The 26,633-nt window shown below is 49.5% G+C and overlaps 1 protein-coding gene across 2 annotated transcripts in view; it reads right to left on the bottom strand.

The window, feature by feature from the left end:
* STRIP1 (striatin interacting protein 1) overlaps positions 1-26,633 on the bottom strand; it is a 454,294-nt gene that overhangs the window by 205,027 nt on the left and 222,634 nt on the right. For both annotated transcript variants that reach the window (XM_063955026.1, XM_063955027.1), the window contains 3 exons: positions 19,630-19,757; positions 19,373-19,555; positions 18,671-18,888 (listed from right to left, as the gene is read on the bottom strand). In XM_063955026.1, the coding sequence (XP_063811096.1) occupies positions 18,671-18,888; positions 19,373-19,555; positions 19,630-19,757 (529 nt within the window). The remainder of the gene's footprint in view (positions 1-18,670; positions 18,889-19,372; positions 19,556-19,629; positions 19,758-26,633) is intronic.

The raw sequence follows: 26,633 nt of genomic DNA on the forward strand, positions 1-26,633 counted from the left end.
CCTATTTTCGCCATATACAGTGAAAAAGTCTTGCTGTCACGTCTTTCCTAGCCTTTATCAGCGTAGGAATAACTGCATCCGGAATGCCCTTTTCCGCTAGGATCCGGCGTTCAACCGCCATGCCGTCCAACACAGCCGCGGTAAGTCTTGGAACAGACAGGGCCCCTGTTGCAACATGTCCTGTCTGAGAGGCAGAGGCCATGGGTCCTCCGAGAGCATTTCTTGCAGTTCCGGGTACCGAGTCCTTCTTGGCCAATCCGGAGCAAAGAATATTGTTCACACTCCTCCTTTTATTACAATTCTCAGCCCTTGGGTCTGAGAGGAAGATTAGGGAATATATAGACCGACTGGAACACCCACGGTGTTACTAGTGCGACCACAGCTATCGCCTGAGAGTCCCTTGACCCAGCGTAAAACCTTTTTTATCTTTTTATTGAGGTGGGACGCCATGTAGTCCACCTGAGGCAGTTCCCATCAATTTGCAAAACTGCGTGAAGACTTCCTGATGAAGTCACCACTTTCCCGGGTGGAGGTCGTGCCTGCTGAGGAAGTATGCTTCCCAGTTGTCCACTCCCGGAATGAACACTGCTGACAGTGCGCTTACTTGATTCTCCGCCCAGCGAAGAATTCTGGTGGCTTCTACCCTCGCCACCCTGCTCCTTGTGCTGCCTTGGCGGTTTACATGAGCCCCTGCGGTCTGACTGGATCAGAACCGGTTGGTCGCGAAGCAGGAACTCCGCTTGACTTAGGGCGTTGTATATGGCCCTTAGTTCCAGGATATTGATGTGAAGGCAAGTCTGTTGGCTTGACCACAAACCTTGGAATTTTCTTCCCTGTGTAACTGCCCCCCACCCTCGGAGGCTTGCATCCGTGGTCACCAGGACCCAGTCCTGAATGCCGAATCTGCGGCCCTCGAAAAGGTGAGCACTCCGCAGCCACCACAGGAGAGACACCCTGGCCCTGGGGGATAGGGTGATTAACCGATGCATATGAAGATGTGATCCGGACCACTTGTCCAGTAAGTTCAATTGTCCTTGCATGGAACCAGCCGAAGGGGATGGCCTCGTATGATGCCACCATCCTTCCCAGGACTTGAGTGCAGTGATGCACTGACGCCTGTTTTGGTTTTCAATAGATTCCTGACCAGTGTCATGAGCTCCTGAGCTCTCTCTATTGGGAGATAAACCCTTTTCTGGTCTGTGTCTAGGATCATGCCTAGGCGAGGCAGATGAGCTGTAGGAACCAACTGCGACTTCGGAATATATAGAATCCAGTCGTGTTGCAGTTTCACTTCCAGAGAAGGCGATACGCTGTCCAGCAACTGCTCTCGAGTATGAGTAAGTATGTGATAATAGTGACACCTTGCTTCCGCAGGAGCACCATCATATCCGCCATTACCTTGGTGAAATTGGTAATGACAATCCCGTACCGCAATTCTGAGGTACGCCTGATGAGGTGGATAAATGGGGACATGAAGGTATGCATCCCTTATGTCCCGATTCACGATAAAGTCTCCCCCTTTTCAGGCTTGCAATGACCGCTCTTAGCGATTCCATCTTGAACTTGAACCTTTTCAGGTATATGTTCAGGGATTTTAATTCAATATGGGTCTAACCGAACCGTCTGGTTTCGGGATTATAACATGGTCGAATAATAACACCCTCTTGTTGAAGGAGGGGACCCTTGACCACCACCTGTTGAAGATACAATTTACGAATTGCAGTTAACACTGGCTCCCTCTCTTGGGGTGAAGCCCGCCGGGTCCTCGGTGAGGGGGCATCTTCTCACAGTCCAGCCTGTATCCCTGCGACACAATTTCTATTGCCCAGGGATCTAACAGGGAGTGAACCCACTTGTGGCTGAACTTACGAAGGCGTGTCCCCACCGGGCCTAGCTCAGCCTGTGGAGCCCCAGCGACATGCGGTGGATTTTTGTAGAGGCCGTTGGAGGACTTCTGTTCCTGGGGACTAGCTGTGTTGTACAGCTTCTTTCCTCTGCCCCCGGCTCTGACAAGAAAGGACGCACCTCAAACTTTCTTGTTTCTTTATTCGAAAAGCTGCATTTAATAATGTTGTGCTTTCCAAGGCTGTGCAGGAATATAGGGCAAACTAGCAGAATTACCAACTATAGCTGTGGAGACCAGGCCCGAGAACCTTTCTCCACACAATCCTCAGCCTTCCATATGCCTCTTAAGTCGGCATCATCTGTCCAATGTATATTCTACAGGACACGTCAAGCAGAAATCGACATAGCTTTTGACTCTAGGACCCAGTATACTCATGTCCCTTTGGGCATGCTTTATAATTATATATCTATCACTTAAGACAGCATCTTAAAATATTTATATGCATACTAGGGTCTCAATCTCTGCTGATAAGGTACCTGTCCACGCTGCCACAGCGCTATAAACCCATGCCGACACAATCGCCGGTCTGGGTAGTATACTAGAATGTGCACACTATCTGCAGGATCCCTGAGACTAGCTAGTGCAAACAGGACACCCAAGGGGAAGATTCTCAACACATCCTGGCCCTAGTGGGGAAAGGATACAGCCTGAGAATTCTCTTGTGGGAAGCTGCCGTCTCTTGTCTGGAGATTCCCGCTCTTTCTCCTCATGAGAGGAGGGAAATTCACCTCAGCATTCTTCCCCTTAACATGTGTACTCTCGTGTCAGGGACAGATGAGTCATCAGTGATATGCAAATCATCTTTTATTCCAATAATCATATATTGAATATCTTTTAGCCCTCTTGGCTGTAACTTTGCATTATCGTAGTCGACAGTGGAGTTAAACTCTGTGTCGATACCAGTGTTTGTTATTTTGGATAGTGAGCATAGAGAGACTCTGAAGGACTCTGTGACATAGGAACAGACCAGGGTAGATTTCCTTTCTGTTCCCTAACCTTTTGTGCAATAATTTTACCTCAGCACTTACACATATCCAAACAGGTGTCGGCGTTGTCGACGGAGACACCCTAACACACACATATCCGCTCTATCACCTCCTTAGAGGAGCCTTTTACCTCAGACATGTCGACACACGCGTACCGACACACCACACACACAGGGGATGCTCTATTTGAAGACAGTTCCCCCACCAGGCCCTTTGGAGAGAGAGAGAGAGAGTATGCCAGCACACACCACAGCGCTATATAATACAGGGATGTACACTATACTGAGTGATTTTTCCCCTATAGCAGCTTATATACACCGTTTTGCGCCTAAATTTATGTGCCCCCCCCTCTCTTTTTTACCCTTTGTGTACCAGGATACTGCAGGGGAGAGCCTGAGGAGCTTCCTTCCAGCTGAGCTGTAAAGAGAAAATGGTGCCGGTGTGCTGAGGAAGAAGGCCCGGCCCCCTCAGCGGCGGGCTTCTGTCCTTTTATGTACTTTAATGGCGGGGGTTTTTACACATATACAGTACTAGACTGTATTATGTGTGTTTTTATTGCCAAAAGGTAATCTAATTGCTTCGGTTCTTCTGGCTCTGCAAGGGGTACGGCGGCGCGGCTCTGGGACCGGACGACCGAGGACTGGGCCTGTGTTCGATCCCTCTGGAGCTAATGGTGTCCAGTAGCCTTAGAAGCCCAAGCTAGCTGCAAGCAGGTAGGTTCGCTTCTCTCCCCTCAGTCCCACGTAGCAGTGAGTCTGTTGCCAGCAGATCTCACTGAAAATAAAAAACCTAACAAATACTTTCTTTTCTAGGAAGCTCAGGAGAGCCCCTAGGGTGCATCCAGCTCTGGCCGGGCACAGATTCTAACTGAGGTCTGGAGGAGGGGCAGAGAGGGAGGAGCCAGTGCACACCAGATATAGTACCTAATCTTTCTTTTAAGAGTGCCCAGTCTCCTGCGGAGCCCGTCTATTCCCCATGGTCCTTACGGAGTACCCAGCATCCACTAGGACGTCAGAGAAAATAGGATTTTAATACCTACCGGTAAATCCTTTTCTCCTAGTCCGTAGAGGATGCTGGGGTCTCCAAAAGGACCATGGGGTATAGACCGGATCCATGGGCACCATAAGACTTTAAATGGGTGTGAACTGGCTCCTCCCTCTATGCCCCTCCTCCAGACCTCAGTTATAGGAACTGTGCCCAGGGAGACGGACATTTCGAGGAAAAGGATTTTTGTTAAACTAAGGGTGAGATACATACCAGCTCACACCACAACACACCGTACAACATGGCTTTTAAGAAAATACCAGTTAACAGCATGAACCAAAACCAGCAACAGGCTGAACATAACCGAAACACAACCTCTGTGTAACAAAAGCAATAACTATCAACAAGTACTGCAGATATAGTCTGCACAGGGACGGGCGCCCAGCATCCTTTACGGACTAGGAGAAAAGGATTTACCGGTAGGTATTAAAAGTAGGATTTTGGTACTTACCAGGTAAATCCTTTTCTTTGAATCCATAGGGGGCACTGGAGTACTCTTGGGATATGGACGGGGCGTAGCCGGAAATGGCACATTTAAATATTTAAATTAGTAACTGGTCACCCCCTCCATACTGCCATAGAGACTTCAGTATTTTTACTGAGCCGAACAGGAGCGATAGAGAGGATGAACCTATAACGGTCAACACTAAAGTTGACACATAACGTAAATAATAACGGTCAACACTAAAGTTGACACATAACGTAACTGACAACCAAGCATTTGACACCACAATAGATATCACCATAACATCGTATCCATTGGTGATAATGGGTTTTCATAAGATCCACTGAGCTTTCCACAAGCCAGGTAAAACTGCTCTGGGTGGGCGTCCAGTGCCCCCTATGGATTCAAAGAAAAGGATTTACCTGGTAAGTACCAAAATCCTACTTTCTTTTTCATCCACTAGGGGTTACTGGAGTACTCTTGGGACGTACCAAAGTTACCCCCTTGGGCGGGAGAGCTGTTTGGCACCTGTGACACTAGACGGCCAAAGCTATATGCTGATGCCGTAAACGTAGCAAACTTGTAAAAGCGCACAAACGTGTGCACTGATGCTCATGCACCGATGACCGTGTAGCAGCTTGTCTAAGTTGTTTTTTAGAAGGTTAATGACCTGCTGCCTATGACGTTCACAAGGAACGTGTGGAATGGTCTGACACTTATGCAGGCGGTTGTAGTAATACTGGATTACAGTGGATCTCGTATTTACACGAATCACGCCTACTTATGGTTTGCTGTAAAAATCCATTCTTACTTTCAAATGCAACCGTTTGGCTACTTATCGGCGCCTCGGGTAGTCACAAGTAAAAGCTGGCATGATAGCTCATCTCAGATCCCTAAGAAGGATAACAGTTCCGTACTTTGAAAATCTGCTCTCAACGCTTAATCCTGCAACATGCATTACTAACGTACACTGGCGTCGTTAAGCGCGGTTAGATTGTCAACCTCAAGAAATCAACCCTCATTCCGTTACAAATGATTCATGCATAACACTGATTCCGTGGATAAACGGATTTCCCAGCCTGAACACAACACAAAGTGTTCGTCATCAAGTACAGTTAGTACGCAATCCACGTAGTACAGTTAGTACGCAATCTTGGTGCATTTGGGGCATTCGACTACTAGGAAGGAGGGTGGCGTCTTTCGACGCACTCCAGTTCGCAGGAGTTCACTCAGGTCATTTTCACCTGAATGTTCCAGTGGTCTGCGAAAAGCAGGTGTCCAAGACAGGACCAAACCTCTAGCCAGCGCGAGGTAATGTCTCTATTCTCGTTCAAAATCCGTCCTCGCCTGGTAAGAACGTAGCCAAAGTGGACGTTGTGCCGCCACTAGTGAAGCTGAAAAGCGAGAACAAACTGGCTGACGTCCGCAGAAGCAGTAATCAGCGGGAAGTGTAAAGCGTTCTTCTTGTAGGGCAAACGTGACTTGAGTGCCATGCCCCTACAGCCTTGTTAACCGAAACTCCCACCAAAGCAGGGGAAAACAACACCCCTACTGCTGTATACTGTAGGATCTGGTCCGACGGGTAAATAAACGTTGTATGCTGAAACTGACAAGGGATAACAGTTGAGAACCGGATATACTGGCCTGTTCATATGAAGGCTGGCGGTGAATCGACCGCAAACAATCCCTGAAACAGTCAATTTATAAGACAAATAATAAGAATTTACTAACCGGTAATTCTATTTCTCGTAGTCCGTAGTGGATGCTGGGTACTCCGTAAGGACCATGGGGAATAGCGGGCTCCGCAGGAGACTGGGCACTCTAAAAGAAAGATTAGGTACTATCTGGTGTACACTGGCTCCTCCAGACCTCAGTTAGGGAAACTGTGCCCGGAAGAGCTGACATCACTAGGAAAGGATTTGGAATCCAGGGTAAGACTCATACCAGCCACACCAATCACACCGTACAACTTGTGATAACTATACCCAGTTAACAGTATGAAACAATAATGAGCCTCATTAACAGATGGCTCATAACAAAACCCTTTAGTTACGCAATAACTATATACATGTATTGCAGAGAGTCCGCACTTGGGACGGGCTCCCAGCATCCACTACGGACTACGAGAAATAGAATTACCGGTGAGTAAATTCTTATTTTCTCTGACGTCCTAGTGGATGCTGGGTACTCCGTAAGGACCATGGGGATTATACCAAAGCTCCCAAACGGGCGGGAGAGTGCGGATGACTCTGCAGCACCGAATGAGCAAACTCAAGGTCCTCCTCAGCCGGGGTATCAAACTTGTAGAATTTAGCAAATGTGTTTGAACCCGACCAAGTAGCAGCTCGGCAAAGTTGTAAAGCCGAGACCCCTCGGGCAGCCGCCCAAGAAGAGCCCACCTTCCTCGTGGAATGGGCTTTTACAGATTTAGGATGCGGCAGTCCAGCCGCAGAATGTGCAAGTTGAATCGTGCTACAGATCCAGCGAGCAATAGTCTGCTTTGAAGCAGGAGCACCCAGCTTGTTGGGTGCATACAGGATAAATAGCGAGTCAGTTTTCCTGACTCTAGCCGTCCTGGAAACATAGATTTTCAAGGCCCTGACTACGTCCAGGAACTTGGAATCCTCCAAGTCCCGAGTAGCCGCAGGCACCACAATAGGTTGGTTCAAATGAAACGCTGTTACCACCTTAGGAAGAAATTGGGGACGAGTCCTCAATTCTGCCCTATACATATGGAAAATCAGACAAGGGCTTTTACATGACAAACCCGCCAATTCTGATACACGCCTGGCCGAAGCCAAGGCCAGCAGCATGACCACTTTCCACGTGAGATATTTTAGCTCCACGGTTTTAAGTGGCTCAAACCAATGCGACTTTAGGAAATCCAACACCACGTTGAGATCCCAAGGTGCCACTGGAGGCACAAAAGGGGGCTGAATATGCAGCACTCCTTTAACAAAAGTCTGAACTTCAGGCCTTGAAACCAGTTCTTTTTTGGAAGAAAATCGACAGAGCCGAAATCTGGACCTTAATGGAACCCAATTTTAGGCCCATAGTCACCCCTGACTGTAGGAAGTGCAGAAATCGACCCAGCTGAAATTCCTCCGTTGGGGCCTTCCTGGCCTCACACCAAGCAACATATTTCCGCCATATGCGGTGATAATGTTTTGCGGTCACATCCTTCCTAGCTTTAATCAGCGTAGGAATGACTTCCTCCGGAATGCCCTTTCTTTTAGGATCCGGTGTTCAGCCGCCATGCCGTCAAACGCAGCCGCGGTAAGTCTTGGAACAGACAGGGCCCCTGCAGTAGCAGGTCCTGTCTGAGCGGCAGAGGCCATGGGTCCTCTGAGATCATTTCTTAAAGTTCTGGGTACCAAGCTCTTCTTGGCCAATCCGGAACAATGAGAATAGTTCATACTCCTCTCCTTCTTATTATCCTCAGTACCTTGGGTATGAGAGGAAGAGGAGGGAACACATCAACCGACTGGTACACCCACGTTGTCATTAGAGCGTCCACAGCTATCGCCTGAGGGTCCCTTGACCTGGCGCAATATCTTTTTAGCTTTTTGTTGAGGCGGGACGCCATCATGTCCACCTGTGGCCGTTCCCAACGGTTCGCAATCAGTTGGAAGACTTCTGGATGAAGTCCCCACTCTCCCGGGTGGAGGACGTGCCTGCTGAGGAAGTCTGCTTCCCAGTTGTCCACTCCCGGAATGAACACTGCTGACAGTGCCATCACGTGATTCTCCGCCCATCGAAGAATCCTTGTGGCTTCTGCCATTGCCACCCTGCTTCTTGTGCCGCCCTGGCGGTTTACATGGGCGACCGCTGCAATGTTGTCTGACTGAATCAGAACCGGTTGGTTTTGAAGCAGGGGTTCTGCTTGACTCAGGGCATTGTAAATGGCCCTGAGTTCCAGAATATTTATGTGTAGGGAAGTTTCCTGACTTGACCATTGTCCTTGGAAGTTTCTTCCCTGGGTGACTGCCCCCCAACCTCGGAGGCTTGCATCCGTGGTCACCAGGACCCAGTCCTGTATGCCGAATCTGCGGCCTTCGAGCAGATGAGCACTCTGCAGCCACCACAGCAGAGACACCCTGGCCCTCGGGGACAGGGTGATTAACCGATGCATCAGGAGATGCGATCCGGACCACTTGTCCAACAGATCCCACTGGAAGTTCCTTGCATGGAATCTGCCGAAGGGAATTGCTTCGTAAGAAGCTACCATCTTTCCCAGGACTCGCGTGCAGTGATGCACCGACACCTGCTTTGGTTTCAGGAGGTCCCTGACCAGAGATGATAATTCCTGGGCCTTCTCCTCATGGAGAAAGATCTTCTTCTGTTCTGTGTCCAGAATCCTGCCCAAGAACAGCAGACGCGTCGCAGGAATCAGCTACGACTTTGGGATATTCAGAATCCAGCCGTGCTGATGCAGCACTTCCTGAGATAGTGCTACGCTGACTAGCAACTGCTCTTTGGACCTCGCCTTTATAAGGAGATCGTCCAAGTACGGAATAATCATGACTCCCTTCTTTCGGAGGAGCATCATCATTTCGGCCATTACCTTGGTAAATACCCGCGGTGCCGTGGACAGACCAAACGGCAACGTCTGGAATTGGTAATGACAGTCCTGTACCACAAACCTGAGGTACTTTGAACTTGAACTTTTTTATATAAATGTTCAAGGATTTTAAATTTAGAATGGGTCTCACCGAACAGTCTGGTTTCGGTACCACAAACATTGTGGAATAGTAACCCCGTCCCTGTTGAAGGAGGGATACCTTGATTATCACCTGCTGAAGATACAGCTTGTGAATTGCCGCCAGTACTACCTCCCTTTCTCTGATGGTAGCAGGCAAGGCTGATTTGAGGTAATGGCGAGGGGGAATCGCCTCGAACTCCAGCTTGTATCCCCGTGATACTACTTGCAGAACCCAGGGATCCATCTGTGAGCGAGCCCACTGGTCGCTGAAGTTCCGGAGACGCACCCCCACCGCACCTAGCTCAGCCTGTGGAGCCCCAGCGTCATGCGGTGGACTTAGAGGAAGCGGGGGAAGATTTTGATCCTGGGAACTGGCTGTCTGGTGCAGCCTTTTCCCTCTTCCCTTGCCTCTGGCAGAAAGCGCCTTTGACCCGCTTGCTTTTCTGAGGCCGAAAGGACTGTACCTGATAATACGGTGCTTTCTTAGGCTGTGAGGGAACCTGAGGTAAAAATTTGACTTCCCAGCTGTTGCTGTGGATACGAGGTCCGAGAGACCATCCCCAAACAATTCCTCACCCTTATAAGGCAGAATCTCCATGTGCCTTTTAAAGTCAGCATCACCTGTCCACTGCCGGGTCCATAATACCCTCCTGGCAGAAATGGACATTGCATTAATTCTGGATGCCAGCCGGCAAATATCCCTCTGTGCATCCCTCATATATAAGACGACGTCTTTAATATGCTCTATGGTTAGCAAAATAGTATCCCTGTCGAGGGTAACAATATTATGTGACAGGGCATCAGACCACGCTGCAGCAGCACTACACCTCCATGCTGAGGCAATTGCAGGTCTCAGTATAGTACCTGAGTGTGTATATATAGACTTCAGGATTTCCTCCTGCTTTCTATCAGCAGGCTCCTTCAAGGTGGCCGTATCCTGAGACGGCAGCGCCACCTTTTTTGACGAACGTGTGAGCGCCTTATCCACCCTAGGGGATATCTCCCAACGTGACCTATCCTCTGGCGGGAAAGGGTATGCCATCAGTAACTTTTTAGAAATTACCAGTTTCTTATCGGGGGAAACCCACGCTTCTTCACACACTTCATTCAACTCATCTGATGGGGGAACAAAACACAGGCTGCTTTTTCTCCCCAAACATAAAACCCCTTTCTAGTGGTACTTGGGTTAATGTCAGAAATGTGTAACACATTTTTCATTGCCGAAATCATGCAACGGATGCCCCTAGTGGATTATGTATATGTCTCAACCTCGTCGACACTGGAGTCAGACTCCGTGTCGACATCTGTGTCTGCCATCTGAGGTAGCAGGCGTTTTTGAGCCCCTGATGGCCTTTGAGACGCCTGGGCAGGCGCGGGCTGAGAAGCCGGCTGTCCCACGGCTGTTACGTCATCCAGCCTTTTATGTAAGGAGTTGACACTGTCGGTTAATACCTTCCACATATCCACCCACTCTGGTGTCGACCCCGCAGGGGGTGACATCACATTTATCGGCACCTGCTCCGCCTCCACATAAGCCTCCTCATCAAACATGTTGACACAGCCGTACCGACACACCGCACACACACAGGGAATGCTCTGACTGAGGACAGGACCCCACAAAGTCCTTTGGGGAGACAGAGAGAGAGTATGCCAGCACACACCACAGCGCTATTTAATCAGGGATTTACACTAACAGAAAGTGATTTATCCCTATAGCTGCTTTTTATATACAGTTTTGCGCCTAAATTTTGTGCCCCCCCTCTCTTTTTAACCCTTTGAGCCTGGAAACTGCAGGGGAGAGCCTGGGGAGCTGTCTTCCAGCTGCACTGTGAAGAGAAAATGGCGCCAGTGTGCTGAGGGAGATAGCCCCGCCCCTTTTTCGGCGGACTTCTCCCGCTCTTATAATTGTATTATGGCAGGGGATTATTACACATATATGGCTTATTAGGCTATATTATGTGTTGTTTGCCAAAGTTAAGGTACTCTAATTGCAGCCCAGGGCGCCCCCCCCCAGCGCCCTGCACCCATCAGTGACCGGAGTATGTGGTATGCATAGGGAGCAATGGCGCACAGCTGCAGTGCTGTGCGCTACCTTAATGAAGACCGAAGTCTTCAGCAGCCGATTTCCAGGATGCTCTTCTTGCTTCTGGCTCTGTAAGGGAGACGGCGGCGCGGCTTCCGGGACCAGACGACCGAGGCTGGGCCTGTGTTCGATCCCTCTGGAGCTAATGGTGTCCAGTAGCCTAAGAAGCCCAAGCTAGCTGCAAGCAGGTAGGTTCGCTTCTTCTCCCCTTAGTCCCTCGTAGCAGTGAGTCTGTTGCCAGCAGATCTCACTGAAAATAAAAAACCTAACAAATACTTTCTTTACTAGGAGCTCAGGAGAGCCCCTAGTGTGCAACCAGCTCGGGCCGGGCACAGATTCTAACTGAGGTCTGGAGGAGGGGCATAGAGGGAGGAGCCAGTGCAAACCAGATAGTACCTAATCTTTCTTTTAGAGTGCCCAGTCTCCTGCGGAGCCCGCTATTCCCCATGGTCCTTACGGAGTACCCAGTATCCACTAGGACGTCAGAGAAAATCCCAATTTCTCCCCCCAGGCAGTACATGCGCCCGCATTCCTCCAAAGAGGATCGGCAAGAGTCCGTTTGTGCAGCCGACACACTGTCTAACAGACTTTGCAGCGAAGCTGCTAGTTTGACTTTGCATTAAACTTATTATGTACACCGACCAGCAACAATGGAAGGACAGACCCGTACCGTGACGTAGGACCACATTAGTAAAATGTGTATAAATCAGTATTACAGTGCACGTGAAAACTACTGCTGTACAAAACAACTAAACATTCCTAACAACACCCCAGCTCCTCCAGAGGCTGAGTGTTGTAGGGCAGCAACTTCCGGGGAAGAACCAGGAAGTAACGTCAAAATGGTGTCCGCCATGTGCTTGCTATGACAAGAATAGATTTCAATGTTAGCCGATACACCAATCTCTATATATATATTATATTCCATATACACACACATATATATGTACTCATATACACACACACATTATATATATATATATATATATATATATATATATATATATATATATGTACTCATATACACACACAGCAAGATACATATATATTTCTATAATCATATATACATCTATATACACATTGTACACTGTACAGGAAACAGAGGCTGTTATAGTGCCCTACTTTAACCCCCTCATAGGCTTAAAAGCCTGAGCGGTCTGCTGCATAAAACGCAGCTTAGCTATTGGGGCCTCCCTGCGGGCATTCCCCCACCCCCCCCCCCCTCTCTCTCTCCAATCTCCTCTGTAGCTTCGGACCGCGGCAGCAAGAAGAGCTGTCCGCGGTCATCTGTGTAAGCGGCAGACTTCCCTCCACTGCCTCCCCCCCTCGAGCTCCATTTATTTCAGCGGACGGGAGCCAGAAAGCGGCGGGAGCAGGGAGCAGAGAGGTCACGGTGCAGGGAGCGGCTTGAGCGCTGAGACTGGAGAGCGGATCAAAGAGCGTGCCGCGGCAGCAGGGAGAGCTGTCCGCGGCCGCTCCCCCCTCCAGAGGCGCTGGTAACGGCGGGAGGGAGGAGGGATGTCTGCCCCCTTGTGCGGCGTCTGAGAGCTGGGGAGCGGCAAGCGGCCCTCCGGCAGTGCCGGGGGCCGCTCGCTGGCTCCCTCTGCAAGCGCCCAGCCCACCGGATACTCACACTGGGCGGCGGGTAGGGAGCGCGGCTAGAGCGAGCGGCGAGGGAGCGACGTGTGGCAGGCAGCAGGGGTTGTATAAACACATAATACATTGTATAAATAAAATACAGTCCCGACATAGAGGGCGGCAGCGTGAGCTGACCACCCGCAATAAACAGTAATAGAAAGTAAGTAAGTGAGCGGCGGCAGTGAGAGCTGCCTAACCGCTCAGTACCTGCACCACCTGTGGAGGCCATGACGGGACTTCTCTGCTAAGCTCCGTCCTGCTTCCTTGTGCAGCCTGAGGCTGCCATCAGCTCTGCTGATTTTTGTCAATGGCGGGGCTCCTTTTATGAGCACCGGCAGACCATCTGCTGCCTTCTGCAGCACCAACGATCCCGGACCCACGCTTTTTGATAAGCTGGGAAGGGATCGGGTAGAAAAAATTTAAAATAATCTTGTTTGAAGAGTCTAAAGACATTCTGTCCACTTGTACCTTCCGACTAGAGGCACAGAAAAATATTGAAGTCTCTATGGGAGTATGGAGGGGGTGACCAGTTACTAATTTAAATATTTAAATGTGCCATTTCCGGCTACGCCCCGTCCATATCCCAAGAGTACTCCAGTGCCCCCTATGGATGAAAAAGAAATCCTATTTTCGTATACGTCCTAGAGGATGCTGGGGACTCCAAAAGGACCATGGGGTTTATACCAAAGCTCCAGACCGGGCAGGAGAGTGAGGATGACTCTGCAGCACCGACTGAGCAAACATGAGGTCCTCATCAGCCAGGGTATCAAACTTGTAGAACTTAGCAAAAGTGTTTGAACCCGACCAAGTAGCTGTTCGGCAAAGTTGAAGCGCCAAGACTCTTTGGGCAGCCGCCCAAGATGGGCCCACATTCCTGGTAGAATGGGCCTTCACCGACTTCGGTAACGGCAATCCAGAAGTAGAATGAGCATGCCGAATCGTATTACAGATCCAGCGTGCAATAGTCTGCTTAGAAGCAGGAGTCTCAATTTTGCTGGGAGCATACAGGACAAATTAGAGCCTCTGATTTCCTAATCTGAGCCGTTCTGGCGACATAAATTTTCAAAGCTCTGACTACATCGAGAGACTTTGAATCAGCCAAGGCTTCAGTAGCCACAGGCACCATAATAGTTTGGTTCATGTGAAACGAAGAAACCACCTTTGGCAGATGTTGTTTACGAGTTCTCAATTTCGCTCTGTCCACATGGAAGATCAAATAGGGGCTCTTGTAAAACAAAGCGGCTAATTCTGACACCCGCCTTGCGGACGCCAAGGCCAAAAGCATGACCACTTTCCAAGTGAGACATTTTAACTCAACCTTTCGTAAAGGTTCAAACCAGTGTGACATAAGAAACTGCAACACCACGTTAAGGTCCCATGGTGCCACTGGGGGGCACAAATGGAGGCTGGATGTGCAGCACTCCTTTCACGAAAAACTGAACCTCTGGAAGGGCGGCCAATTCTATTTGAAAGAAAATTGCTAAAGGCTGAAATCTGCACTTTAATGGAGCCTAATTTTAGGCCCGCATCCACTCCTGCCTGCAAAAAATGGAGACATTTACCCAGCTGAAATTCTTCCGTAGGAGCCTTCTTGGATTCACACCAAGACACATACTTTCTCCAAATACGGTGATAATACTTCGCCGTAACCTTCTTTCTAACTTAAAGCAGAGTGGGGATGACTTCACCGGGAATACCATTTTGAGCAAGGATTTGGCGTTCAACCGCCACGCCGTCAAACGCAACCGCAGTAAGTCCTGGGACACACACGGCCATTGCAGTAACAGATCCTCTCTTAGAGGAAGTGGCCAGGGATCTCCTATGAGTAATTCCTGAAGATCAGGATACCAGGCACTCCGTGGCCAATCTGGAACAATGAGTATCGCCTGAAACCTTGTTCTTCTTATGATCCTTATCACTTTTGGAATGAGTGGAAGTGGAGGGAACACATATACCGACTGAAACACCCACGGTGTTACCAGGGCGTCTACTGCACTGGCTTGAGGGTCCCTCGACCTGGAACAATATCTCTAAAGCTTCTTGTTGAGGCGAGACGCCATCATGTCTATTTGAGGAATTCCCCCAATGACTTGTCACTTCTGCAAAGACCTCTTGATGAAGACCCCACTCACCTGGATGGAGATCGTGTCTGCTGAGGAAGTCTGCTTCCCGGTTGTCCACGCCCGGAATGAAGACCGCTGACAGAGCGCTTACATGTTTTTCCGCCCAGCAGAGAACTTCAGTGGCATCCGCCATCGCCGCTCTGCTCTTTGTTCCATCCTGGTGGTTTATGTACGCCACTGCTGTTATGTTGTCCGACTGAATCAGGACAGGCAGACCGCGAAGATGTTCCGCTTGTAGAAGGCCGTTGTAGATTGCTCTTAATTCCAGAATGTTTATGTGCAGACAAGATTCCTGGCTTGACCATTTTCCCTGGAAATTTTTCCCCTGTGTGACTGCCCCCCAGCCTCGGAGGCTTGCCTCCATGGTCACCAGGACCCAATCCTGGACCCCAAACCTGCGTCCCTCTAGAAGGTGAGAACTTTGAAGCCACCACAGGAGAGATATTCTGGTCCAGGAAGATTAGCTTATTTTCCGGTGCAGCTGCAGGTGAGACCCGGACCACTTGTCCAACAGGTCCCACTGAAACACCCTGGAATGGAACCTGCCAACGGAATGGCTTCGTAGGCTGCCACCATCTTTCCCAGCACCCGAGTGCATTGATGAATCGACACTTGCCGGTTTCAGAATCTCCTTGACCATGTTCTGGATTTCCAGAGCTTTTTCCCCTGGGAGAAACACTCTCTGCAGTTCCGTGTCCAGGATCATGCCCAAGAAAGACTGCCGTGTTGTCGGAATCAACTGTGACTTTGGCAAATTTAGGATCCAACCATGTTGTTGCAGAACTGTCAGGGAGAGCGCAACGTTTCTTAGTAACTGCTCCTTTGATCTCGCCTTTATCAGGAGATCGTCCAAGTACGGGATAATGGTGACACCCTGCTTGCGTAGGAGCACCATAATTTCCGCCATTACTTTGGTGAAAATCCTTGGAGCAGTGGAAAGACCAAACGGCAACGTCTGAAATTGGTAATGACAATCCTGAACAGCAAATCTCAGGAAAGCTTGATGTGGAGGATATATTAGGACATGTAAGTAGGCATCTTTGATGTCAACTGACACCATAAAATCCCCCCCTTCCAGACTGGAGATCACTGCTCGAAGAGAATCCATCTTAAATTTTAAACTTTTCAGATATAAATTGAGGGATTTTAGGTTCAGGATCGGTCTGACCGAGCATTCCGGCTTTGGGACGACGAACAGGCTCGAATAAAATCCTTCTCCCAGCTGTGACGGGGATACCGTGACAATGACTCGCTGTTGACACAGCTTTTGTATCGCAGCGCACATTACTTCCCTTTCTGGCAGAGAAACTGGCAAGGCTGATTTGAGAAATCTTGGGGGGGGGGGGGGGGGGGGGGCACGTCTCGAAACTCCAGTTTGTACCCTTAAGACACTATTTCTAACACCCAAGGATCCAGGCCCAAGTGAAACCAGACCTAAGTGAAGAGTCGGAGACATGCCCCCACCGGTGCGGACTCTTGGAGAGAAGCCCCAGCGTCATGCGGTGGATTTGGCAGAAGCCGGGGAGGACTTCTGCTCCTGGGAACCTGCCACAACAGGCTACCTTTTTCCCCTTCCTCTACCTTTAGAGACAAGGAAGGACGACCTCTTCCTTTTTTGTATGTATTGGGCTGAAAGGACTGCATCTGATAGTGAGGCATCTTTTTCTGTTGTGCACGGACATAAGGAAGAAATGACCGCGGTAGCCGTAGACACCAGATCAGCGAGGCCGTCGCCAAATAAGACACCACCCTTATACGGGAGAGCCTCCATAGCTTTAGAGTCGGCATCAGAATTCCATTGATGAATCCACAGTCTCTCCTGGCCGAGACTGCCATGGCATTGGCCCTTGATCCCAACAGGCCAATATCCCTCGCCGCATCCTTTAGGTAAGCTGCAGCGTCCCTGATATAACCGAGAGTCAAAAGAATGTTATCCCTATACAGGGTATCTATGTCAGATGCCAAGTTATCTGCCCACTTTCCAATAGCGCTACTCACCCATGCCGACCCAACGGCAGGTCTGAGCAGCGTACCCGTAGTGACATAAATGGATTTTAAGGTAGTTTCCTGCTTACGATCCGCAGGGTCCTTTAGGGCACCCGTGTCAGGAGACAGAAGCGCCACCTTTTTGGACAGCCGTGACAGAGCTTTGTCCACATTGGGGGTTGACTCCCACTTTTCCCTGTCCTCAGAGGGGAATGGATATGCCATTAGAATTCTTTTGGGAATCTGCAACCTTTTGTCAGGAGATTCCCAAGCTTTTTCAAAAAGTGTTCAGCTCATGAGAGGGGGGGAAACGTCACCTCAAGTTTTTTACCCTTACACAAACAGACCCTTGTATCAGGAATAGTATGGACTTCTGTGATATGTGATACGTCTTTAATTGCCACAATCATGTACTGAATACTCAACCAGTTTCGGATATAAACTGGCATCACTATAGTCGACACTGGAGTCAGAGTCCGTGTCGGTATCAGTATCTGCTATCTGGGTAAATGAATGCTTTTGTGACCCTGAGGGGGTCTGGACCGGAGACCAGGCGTCCTCCATGGATTTTCTCCATGTTTGGGTCTGAGAATCAGATTTATCCAGCCTTTTAGTCAATAACGCCATATTTGCATTCAACGTACTCAACATATCTACCCAATCAGCTGTCGGCGGTGCCGACAGGGTCACTCCCAGCGCCTTATCTGCCCCCACTGCAACTTCCTCTGGGGAGAAGCACTCAGCCTCAGACATGTCGACACACACGTACCGACACGCACAATCACACTGGGCTATAGGGGACAGACCCACAGGAAAGCCTGTTAGAGAAACACAGAGGGAGTTTACCAGCTCACACCCCAGCGCCGATCCCGGTACTGAGACTTTATACACACTGCTTCAGACCTGTTAGCACTTTTATATAAACTGATAATAGCACCAAATTACTGTGCCCCCCACCCCCTGTTTTGCACCCTGTTACTTGTACAGAAGTGTGGAGGTCAGGGCCAGCGTCTCTGCATCTCCTGTGAAGAGAAAATGGTGCTGATTAGCTGTGAGGGCTAAGCCACGCCCCCTCACCGGCGCGCTTCAGTCCCGCTCATATACAACATTTTTATACTGGCTGGGGATATATTTAGTGCCTAGGCACTTCTAATATATATTCTTGCCAGTAATCATGCTGCCCAGGGCGCCCCCCCTGCGCCCTGCTAGTGCCACCGTATGTGAAGTCTTATGCCGTCACTGAAGTCTTCTTTTCTTCGTAATACTCACCCGGCTTCTATCTTCTGGCTCTGTGAGGGGGTTGATGGCGCGGCTCCGGGAACGAGCAGCTAGGTGCAGCAAGTGATCGGACCCTCTGGAGCTTTTGGTGTCCAGTAGCCTAAGAAGCAGAGCCTTTAACTCACAGAAGTAGGTCTGCTTCTCTCCCCTCAGTTCCACGATGCAGGGAGCCTGTTGCCAGCAGTGCTCCCTGAACATAAAAAACCTAACAAAAGTCTTTTTTACAGAGAAACTCAGGAGAGCTCGAGTGTCCAGTATCTCTGGGCACAGAATCTAACTGAGGTCTGGAGGAGGGTCATAGAGGGAGGAGCCAGTACACACCCATTTAAAGCCAAAGTGCCCATGTCTCCTGCGGATCCCGTCTATACCCCATGGTCCTTTTGGAGTCCCCAGCATCCTCTAGGACGTATGAGAAAATAAAAATATGGGCAGCTCACCAAGTAGCATCTTTCCCTTAGTCCCATACACCTTTTTGGTCTCACCTAACTTTTGGTGCCCAAGGCAAACCTTTAGGGAAGGACAAACGATCTGCAGGCGGTTGGGTCACTGACGGTGGCATCACCTCTTCCCGTTCCAAAGAGAAAGGTTCTCCTTCTAGGCTGTTATCTTCATCATTTTCCTCCTCTTCGTCACGCGAATCATCTGTTTTGTAGGGGTCACGCTCATTAAAAGCATCAAGATTATCTTGTTTAATCAAGGCCTGGAAAATAAACAAACATTCCATCAAAATCTATTCATATTATATTCACATCAGTAGGTTTACACCTACTGTCCTTCATAATTACCGTTTACTAGTGTATCCTAAATAATATTTCACTAGAATTTTTTTTACGTGGGATGTAGTCAAGATCCCGACCGCAAGAATGCCGGCAGTGCCACCACAGCTATTCCCACTACTGGGTGTCCACGACATCCATGGAGTGGGAATAGAACCTGTGTCGAGCACAGCGAGCCACCGAGCACACAGCATGGCGAGCGCAGCAAGACTGTAGGGGGCTTCGTTGCGCTCACCCCCCTGACGACATTCTGGCAGTAGGGACCCTGGTGTTGGTATTATGACCACAGAGATCGCGACCACTGTAACCCGTACCCAACACTTTTCAGCAATGTATCTTTTTACACTATGTACTTCTCATTTAGTAAACCTCTGTACAGCGCAAGTCAACAAAATCTGCAACCCTTACCTTGTGCTCCCGACGACCTCTTCTCTGCTGCTGTTCAATGAGATCAGATGCTGATGCTGGTGGAGAAGCAGCTCTCATATTTCGAATAACTTTAATGCTATCTTCAGGGAGAGGTGGTAGCCTCAAGATCTCCCGCTTTTCAGCTTTCGTTTTCTGCAGTTCTTCAAATCCTCCCAGAGTGCACTGTTAAGATAAAAATCATATAAGGGCAATTGTATGGGCAATGAAAGCCAAACACAAAAAGGTGATAGACTTACCAACACAGTCTTCCACAACAGCAACAGCACCTTTTTCATAGGAAAATGTGGCGCATGACCACTGCAGAACTTTGTGACCATTCCAAAGAGCATCACAGCAAATGGTTCATTGTTATATAAAGGAGATCCTGCATTGAAACATCATTATTCACAATATATCTGGCACCTTCACTTATTCTTTTTTACCAGTTATTTATATAGCGTGCACATATTCCGCAGCACTTTAAAGAGAAATACACTTATAAAACCAAAAGTTTCTCTGTGACCTCTGAATTGGTAAATGGAGTTGAAAAATACATATTACACAATTCAATCCAATGCTCAGTTGCACCATGCTCAGCATATCGTACATGATGGAATTATTCTAGAAAGATATTCAGTAAATTTATGGCAGGTCCACTAGGCATCTGCATGCAGACCACTTTAGAATTCATATTCTGTATATCATTGGATGTAGCCAAGTATGACTGTAATGCAAATATTGTGTATAAATTATTAGAAATAATACTAAGATAGTCATCAAGTTCAGATGTCCTGATTAGTGTGTATCAAGGAATAATTCTACTGTAAAGTGTATGGCTATTAGAAGTCACCAAAGATAAAGCTCAACGGGATTTGATGCGCTATATAAGACACTGTTGTTAATAGTAATATTAATAATAACGAGATTAATGGTAAGAACTTACCGTTGTTAAATCTTTCTGCGAGGTACACTGGGCTCCACAAGGATTAACATCGGGGTGCAGAGTAGGATCTTGATCCGAGGCACCAACAGGCTCAAAGCTTTGACTGTTCCCAAGATGCACAGCGCCGCCTCCTCTATAACCCTGCCTCCGTGCACAGGAGCTCAGTTTCGTTAACCAGTCCAATGCAGTAGAAGGTACCAGAGACGACAGTCGCTCGTAGCCAAATACACCACACCCTCACTACAGGTGAGGGTGTCAGCGGCTAATGCCATACCAACCCAAAGAAGCCAAGTGCGTCAGGGTGGGAGCCTTGTGGAGCCCACTGTACCTCACAGAAAGATTTAACAACGGTAAGTTCTTACCATAAATCTCGTTTTCTGCTGCGGGATATACTGGGCTTTACAAGGATTAACATCGGGGATGTCCTAAAGCAGTTCCTTATGGGAGGGGACACACTGTAGCGGGCACAAGAACCCGGCGTCCAAAGGAAGCATCCTGGGAGGCAGAAGTTTTGAAGGCATAGAATGAACGTGTTCACTGAGGACCACGTAGCCGCCTTGCACAATTGATCACGGGTCGCACCACGGCGGGCCGCCCAAGAAGGGCCTACAGACCGAGTAGATATAGCGGTGAATAGAACCCTTTGACTCGCTGAGCCAGAGGCACCCTTACTACCACTCCTATGGTCAGGAGGGAATGTACCACCGAATGAAGAGTGTTTGCCTTCGTCGGGTCCAAAGGAACATCTGTCCGGCAAAATCGATGAGGGGGACGGTTCTTGAAGGGTACGGCGTAAACTCGAGTGACAACTTCCCTTACCCAGGTATCGGAAGTGGTCTTCAACCATTCCTGGGCAAAACCTAGAAGTCGGCCCCCGACCATGGGATCCCTCAGAGGAAGGCCCGCCCGATCATGCGGCAGGCTTGTCAGTTTTGGAAGCAGGCTGACGGGCAGCCCAGGCCCGCTTCGGTCTGGGCTTGGAAGGTTTGGAAGCACGGGTACGCCTCACCTTTTGCTTCACCTAAAGGACGAAAGGGCCGAGGGAAAGTACTTTTAGCCTTCTGCGCGGAAGGAGCCGTAGTAGGTAGGCAAGCTGTTTTAGCAGTAGCCAGATCAGCCACAATCTTATTTAGGTCTTTGCCATAAAGAAGGTCTCCTTTAAAAGGAAGCACCTCCAGGGTTTTCTTAGAATCCATACCCACCGACCAGGATCTCACCCAAAGGTTACGGCAAGCCAAGATGGACGTAGTGGCAGCTTTGGCCGCCAGCACCCCGGCATCAGAAGCCGCCTCCTTAAGCTACAGAGAAGCCGTGGCAATATATGAGAGATATTGTCTAGCATGGTCAGAAGTGTTGGAAGGCAGCTCCGCCTCCAGCTCCTGAGCCCATGCTTCAACAGCTTCAGCAGCCCAAGTTGCTGCAATGGTTGGTATATGCACAGCCCCCGTTAGGGTGTAAATCACTTTCAAACAACCCTCCACACGTCTATCCGTCGGTTCCCACAGAGAGGTGACGGTAGTTACTGGCAGAGCTGAGGAAACTACCATGCGTGCCACATGAGAATCTACAGGCTGAGGAGTTTCCCAATTTTTACATAGCTCCGTAGAGAGAAGATAGCGAACCAACAGTCTCTTAAGTGGTGTGAATTTCGTTCCCGGATTTTCTCAGGACCCCTGACGTATGTCAGCCAGGTGTTGAGAATGAGGTAAAACTTGTTTAACCACCTTCTTAACCTTCTTACGTTTAAATCTGTCCGGATTTTTAGAGACAGCCGCAGGCTCAGGATCATCAGAGACCTGAAGAATGAGCCTGATGGCCTCAATCAAATCAGGGACATCCACCAGTGACTTCCCTTCCCCATCAGAAGCATCAGAGTCAGTGTCAGTATATGTACCATCCTCCTCAAAGGAGGTGTCCGGGACAGCGGTGGATTGTGAGGATGTAGTGGCCCGTTTAGTAGACGTCTTAGGTGGGAAAGAGTGAGACTTAGTTTTAGTCAGCTATCGGTTCAAGTGCTATAACTTTGTTGAGATTGAATCCGCCCACGGCGGATTGACTGTAGGGACCATAAATTGCTGCAGTGGCATAGGAGGTCCCACAGGGGGCGTAAGTTTAGTTACCAGCGTATTTAACAACGTGAAGGAGGTAGCACAAGGTGGGTCAGTAGTTACCCCCGGTGCTACAGACCCACTGGGGGGGTGAGGAACCCCCTGTACCTAAACTCTCTGCTGCCATGTTATCCTCAAAAGTGACTACAGCATCACCACCACGCAATGTGGGAGAAGCCCCAGTTCCGTTGCCTCGTGTAGCTGACATAATGATAAGCACAATATCAGGCAACCTAGTACAATCTTAGCAGCATTATACCTTAGCAAGAACCCCCAGTGCAGTGTGACTTTCCTGTCAGCACAAACCGGGAATCCAAATGATACATGGTGACTATAAATCACAAAGAAAAATACACAACAAGTATATCTTGTGAAATACCTATATCAGTTAATAAACCTGACGCACTTAGCCCCCTCAGGTTACAGAATATAGGAGTAGCAAGCTGAGTGAAATACACGAGATGGCAGCCACGCAGCAGCTACATACACACACATATATAGTCACAAGCATACAATACAGAAATTATATTAAACCATAAAACTGCACTGGACTAGCAATACAAAGTAATACTCAGTGTAGCTATATACCGTATTTTTCGGACCATAAGACGCACTTTTTCTCCCCAAAAATGTGGGGGGAAAAGTATGTGCGTCTTATGGAGCGAATAAGACGTTTGCGGGTAGCGGGTAGTGGCGGCGGCCGGCGGGTAACAGAGGCTGGCGGGTAGCGGCGGGTCCTGGATGCTACTGCTGTGCCGTCATCAGCAGAGCGTCATGTAACTCCCCCGCTCCCTCATACCTCCTCCCTCCTGTCGGGTAGCGGCGGCCGGCGGGTAGCGGCGGGTCCTGGATGCTGCTGCTGCTTCTGTGCCGTCATAAGCAGAGCGGCCACATCTCAGCAGCAGAGCCAGCGTCAGGTGACTCCCCCACTCGCCCCCACCTCCTCCCTACCTCCTCCCTTCTCAGGAGACGCAGGGAACCACTGGTACTGTCAGTGTGTGTGTGTATGCTGGCTCTGATGTGTGTGTGTCTGTGTGTTCTGGCTCTGACAGAAGGCTGCACTGTATTGAGTCTGAGAAATCACAGAAATATCTCTTAGAAGTCAGAATATTTTTTTTTCCAGTTTTCCTACTCTAAAAACTAGGTGCGTCTTATGGTCCGGTGCGTCTAATGGTCCGAAAAATACGGTATGTAAATAGTAGATACACTACAAAAAAATACAGTAGATACTGGATGTATATCACAGGGTGTTTGTACCACACAACCCCGACTGTATGCAATTTTTCTTAACTAACACTGTCCCTTGACAGGTAGAATACTTAAGTGACCTGTAATTTGCACAGCGCTGGCAAGCAGGCGGCTTTACAGAGGAGGATTTGCCCCAGCAGTCCCAGGATCAGTGTATTTCTGTGTGATGGCGGCTGACAGGGAGTGAGGGAGAGATACGCAGCTCCAGGGTGGGAACATTTACCCAAATGGCGCCCTGGGGCTGGGGGAGGGGCTACAGTTTAGGCCTTATCCCCCTGCTCAAAAAAGGAAGTTGATAAAATACAGTGCGCCAAATATAAGCAGCCTTCTGGTTTCAAAATGGAAAGGAAAGTGTCACCAACACTTCATAAATCGTGCAGTCAAAAGAGAATACCATTTGAATCCACTGGCGCTCATAAAAAAAAAAAACAATCATAGTGTATTAAGTACATGAACAAATGATAAAAACATAGGGAATCTTTTGGTAGGTCTTATAACCTAAATTGTATGTCTACCGTTTTAAGAGTAGACAAACATGTTTTCATAGGGGCTGGAATCTCACCAGTCTGGATTCTGTCTCCTTATAATCCTCTCCTCGGTGATAGGCCCGAAAAAAGAGAAGGACAGAAACCTCCAATAGTGCAACACTATTTATTTTACAACAAACATAACTTTAAAAACACTTGGGGATAAGGGTGGTCTCTCACTAGAGGAAATGGTCCACTAAATAAGCAGACAAAACCGCGAAATTAAAGATGGTAACACCAGGCGTCCCCGGGATTCGCCGTCCAGATCCTATGTTGATATCCCAGACGTCTCCCCAAAGACACTGAAGTGTCGAAACGCGTTGGCAGGAGGATCTGTTTGCTTTGGGGAGACGTCTGCTTATTTAGTGGACCATTTCCTCTGGTGAGAGACCTTATCCCACTGCTGGCTTCCCCACCGGGCACTGAGGGCAATAATAAAAAACGGGGTTTAATACAGAGAAAAAACCCTACCTGTGCCCCGATGGCTGCCCTTTACAGTGTCCACACCAGTGCACGCATCCTGCCTCCCACGGCCGCACCGGATCGCGATAACAGCAGGCCAAAGAGACCCCTTACCTTCCCTTGTACCTACGGCCATGCGATCCCGGAAAGCAGCGGTGAGTGTGTTTGACTGACCAGAAGTACACCGGAGCCTCCGCTGTAGTTACCCGTCAACAAGGTTGTAGGAGTGTACAGCGCCGCTGGGGGAGTGATGGAGCTGCAGCAAAGGATGTCTGACTGACATTCATTAAAGCTGCAGCCATTGAAGTCTTCAAATATCTTCTTTTCTTCTGAAATTAGCTTATAATATGGGCTGCAGGAGCAGCCCTCCTGTTGATTTGCTACTTACTGCATGGCACCAACTTACAAACTGAGCTCCTGTGCACGGAGGCGGGGTTATAGAGGAGGCGGTGCTGTGTATCTTTGGAACAGTCAAAGCTTTGAGCCTGTTGGTGCCTCGGATCAAGATCCTACTCTACACCCCGATGTTCATCCTTGTGGAAACCGCAGCAGAAAATAGGATTTTAATTACCTACCGGTAAATCCTTTTCTCGTAGTCCATAAGGGATACTGGGGACACTTAGTAGGATTAGTATAGATGGGGTCCAAAGGAGCCGTGCACTTTAAATTCTTCAAACAGGGTGTGCTGGCTCCAGAGGCGGGCTGGCCCGGGGAGAAGGGTGCCATGTGCCCCCCGAGCCACGCTACTGCCAAGGGTCATGGGCCGGCCGCCACCTTCCACTTCACCATTGGTGGCCAACCCGCAGCTCTCGACCCGCATGCATTTCTATCTCCGCATGTGGCTCATAAGCTCCCGTGTCGCCTCTTGCTGCCCTAGTCTGCACTGCCCGGCGCCAGCCTGTGAGCCAATCAGAACTCGCGGACCGGCAGCCAATCAGGAGTCTTAGCTGTCGGTCCGCAAACTCTGGCTCACAGAGCGGCGCCTAATTAGAGAGAATCAACTCCGCCGGTGAGTGGAGACCGATGGGCAGTAGAGGCGCACGCTGCGCTCTCCTCCCCTCACAAGCAGCTGAGCAGCAGCGCGGCGGTGAGCAGCACTTGGGGGCCGCAGTGTGGGGACATGTTTATCTGGCACTGGTGGGGGGGATATCTGGCCCTTGGGGAACATGTGTTTCTGGCACTGGGGGCATATCTGGCACTGGGGGGACGGGACACACGTGTATCTGGCACTGCAGAGACATGTAGCTGGCAGCAGGAGCATATCTGGCACTGGGGAGACGTGTAGCTGACAGTGGGGGCATATTTGGCACTGGGGAGACATGTAGCTGACAGTGGGGGCATATCTGGCAGTGGGGGGACGTGTATCTGGCAGTGGGGGGAGGGGGGGGGGGGGGGGGAGACAAATCTGGCAGTGGGGGGGGGGGGGAGATGTAAATCTGGCACTGGGGGGAGATGTAAATCTGGCACTGGGGGGAGATGTAAATCTGGCATTGGGGAGATGTATATCTGGCACTGGGGAGATGTAGATCTGCCACTGTGGGGGACATATGTATCTGGCACTGTGGGGGACATACACGTATCTGGCACTGGGGGGGAATATACACGTATCTGGCACTGGGGGGGAACATACACGTATCTGGCACTGGGGGGGAACATACACGTATCTGGCACTGGGGGACATACACGTATCTGGCACTGGGGGGGACATACACGTATCTGGCACGGGGGGGACATACACGTATCTGGCACTGGGGGAACATACATGTATCTGGCACTGGGGGAACATACACTTATCTGGCACTGGGGGAACATACACTTATCTGGCACTGGGGGGACATACACGTATCTGGCACTGGGGGGACATACACGTATCTGGCACTGGGGGGGACATGCACGTATCTGGCACTGGGGGAAAATACATGTATCTGGCACTGGGGGGGGCATAAATGTATCTGGCACTGGGGGGGCATATA

This window comes from Pseudophryne corroboree, chromosome 2, assembly GCF_028390025.1.
Source record: "Pseudophryne corroboree isolate aPseCor3 chromosome 2, aPseCor3.hap2, whole genome shotgun sequence".
NCBI lineage: Eukaryota > Metazoa > Chordata > Amphibia > Anura > Myobatrachidae > Pseudophryne > Pseudophryne corroboree.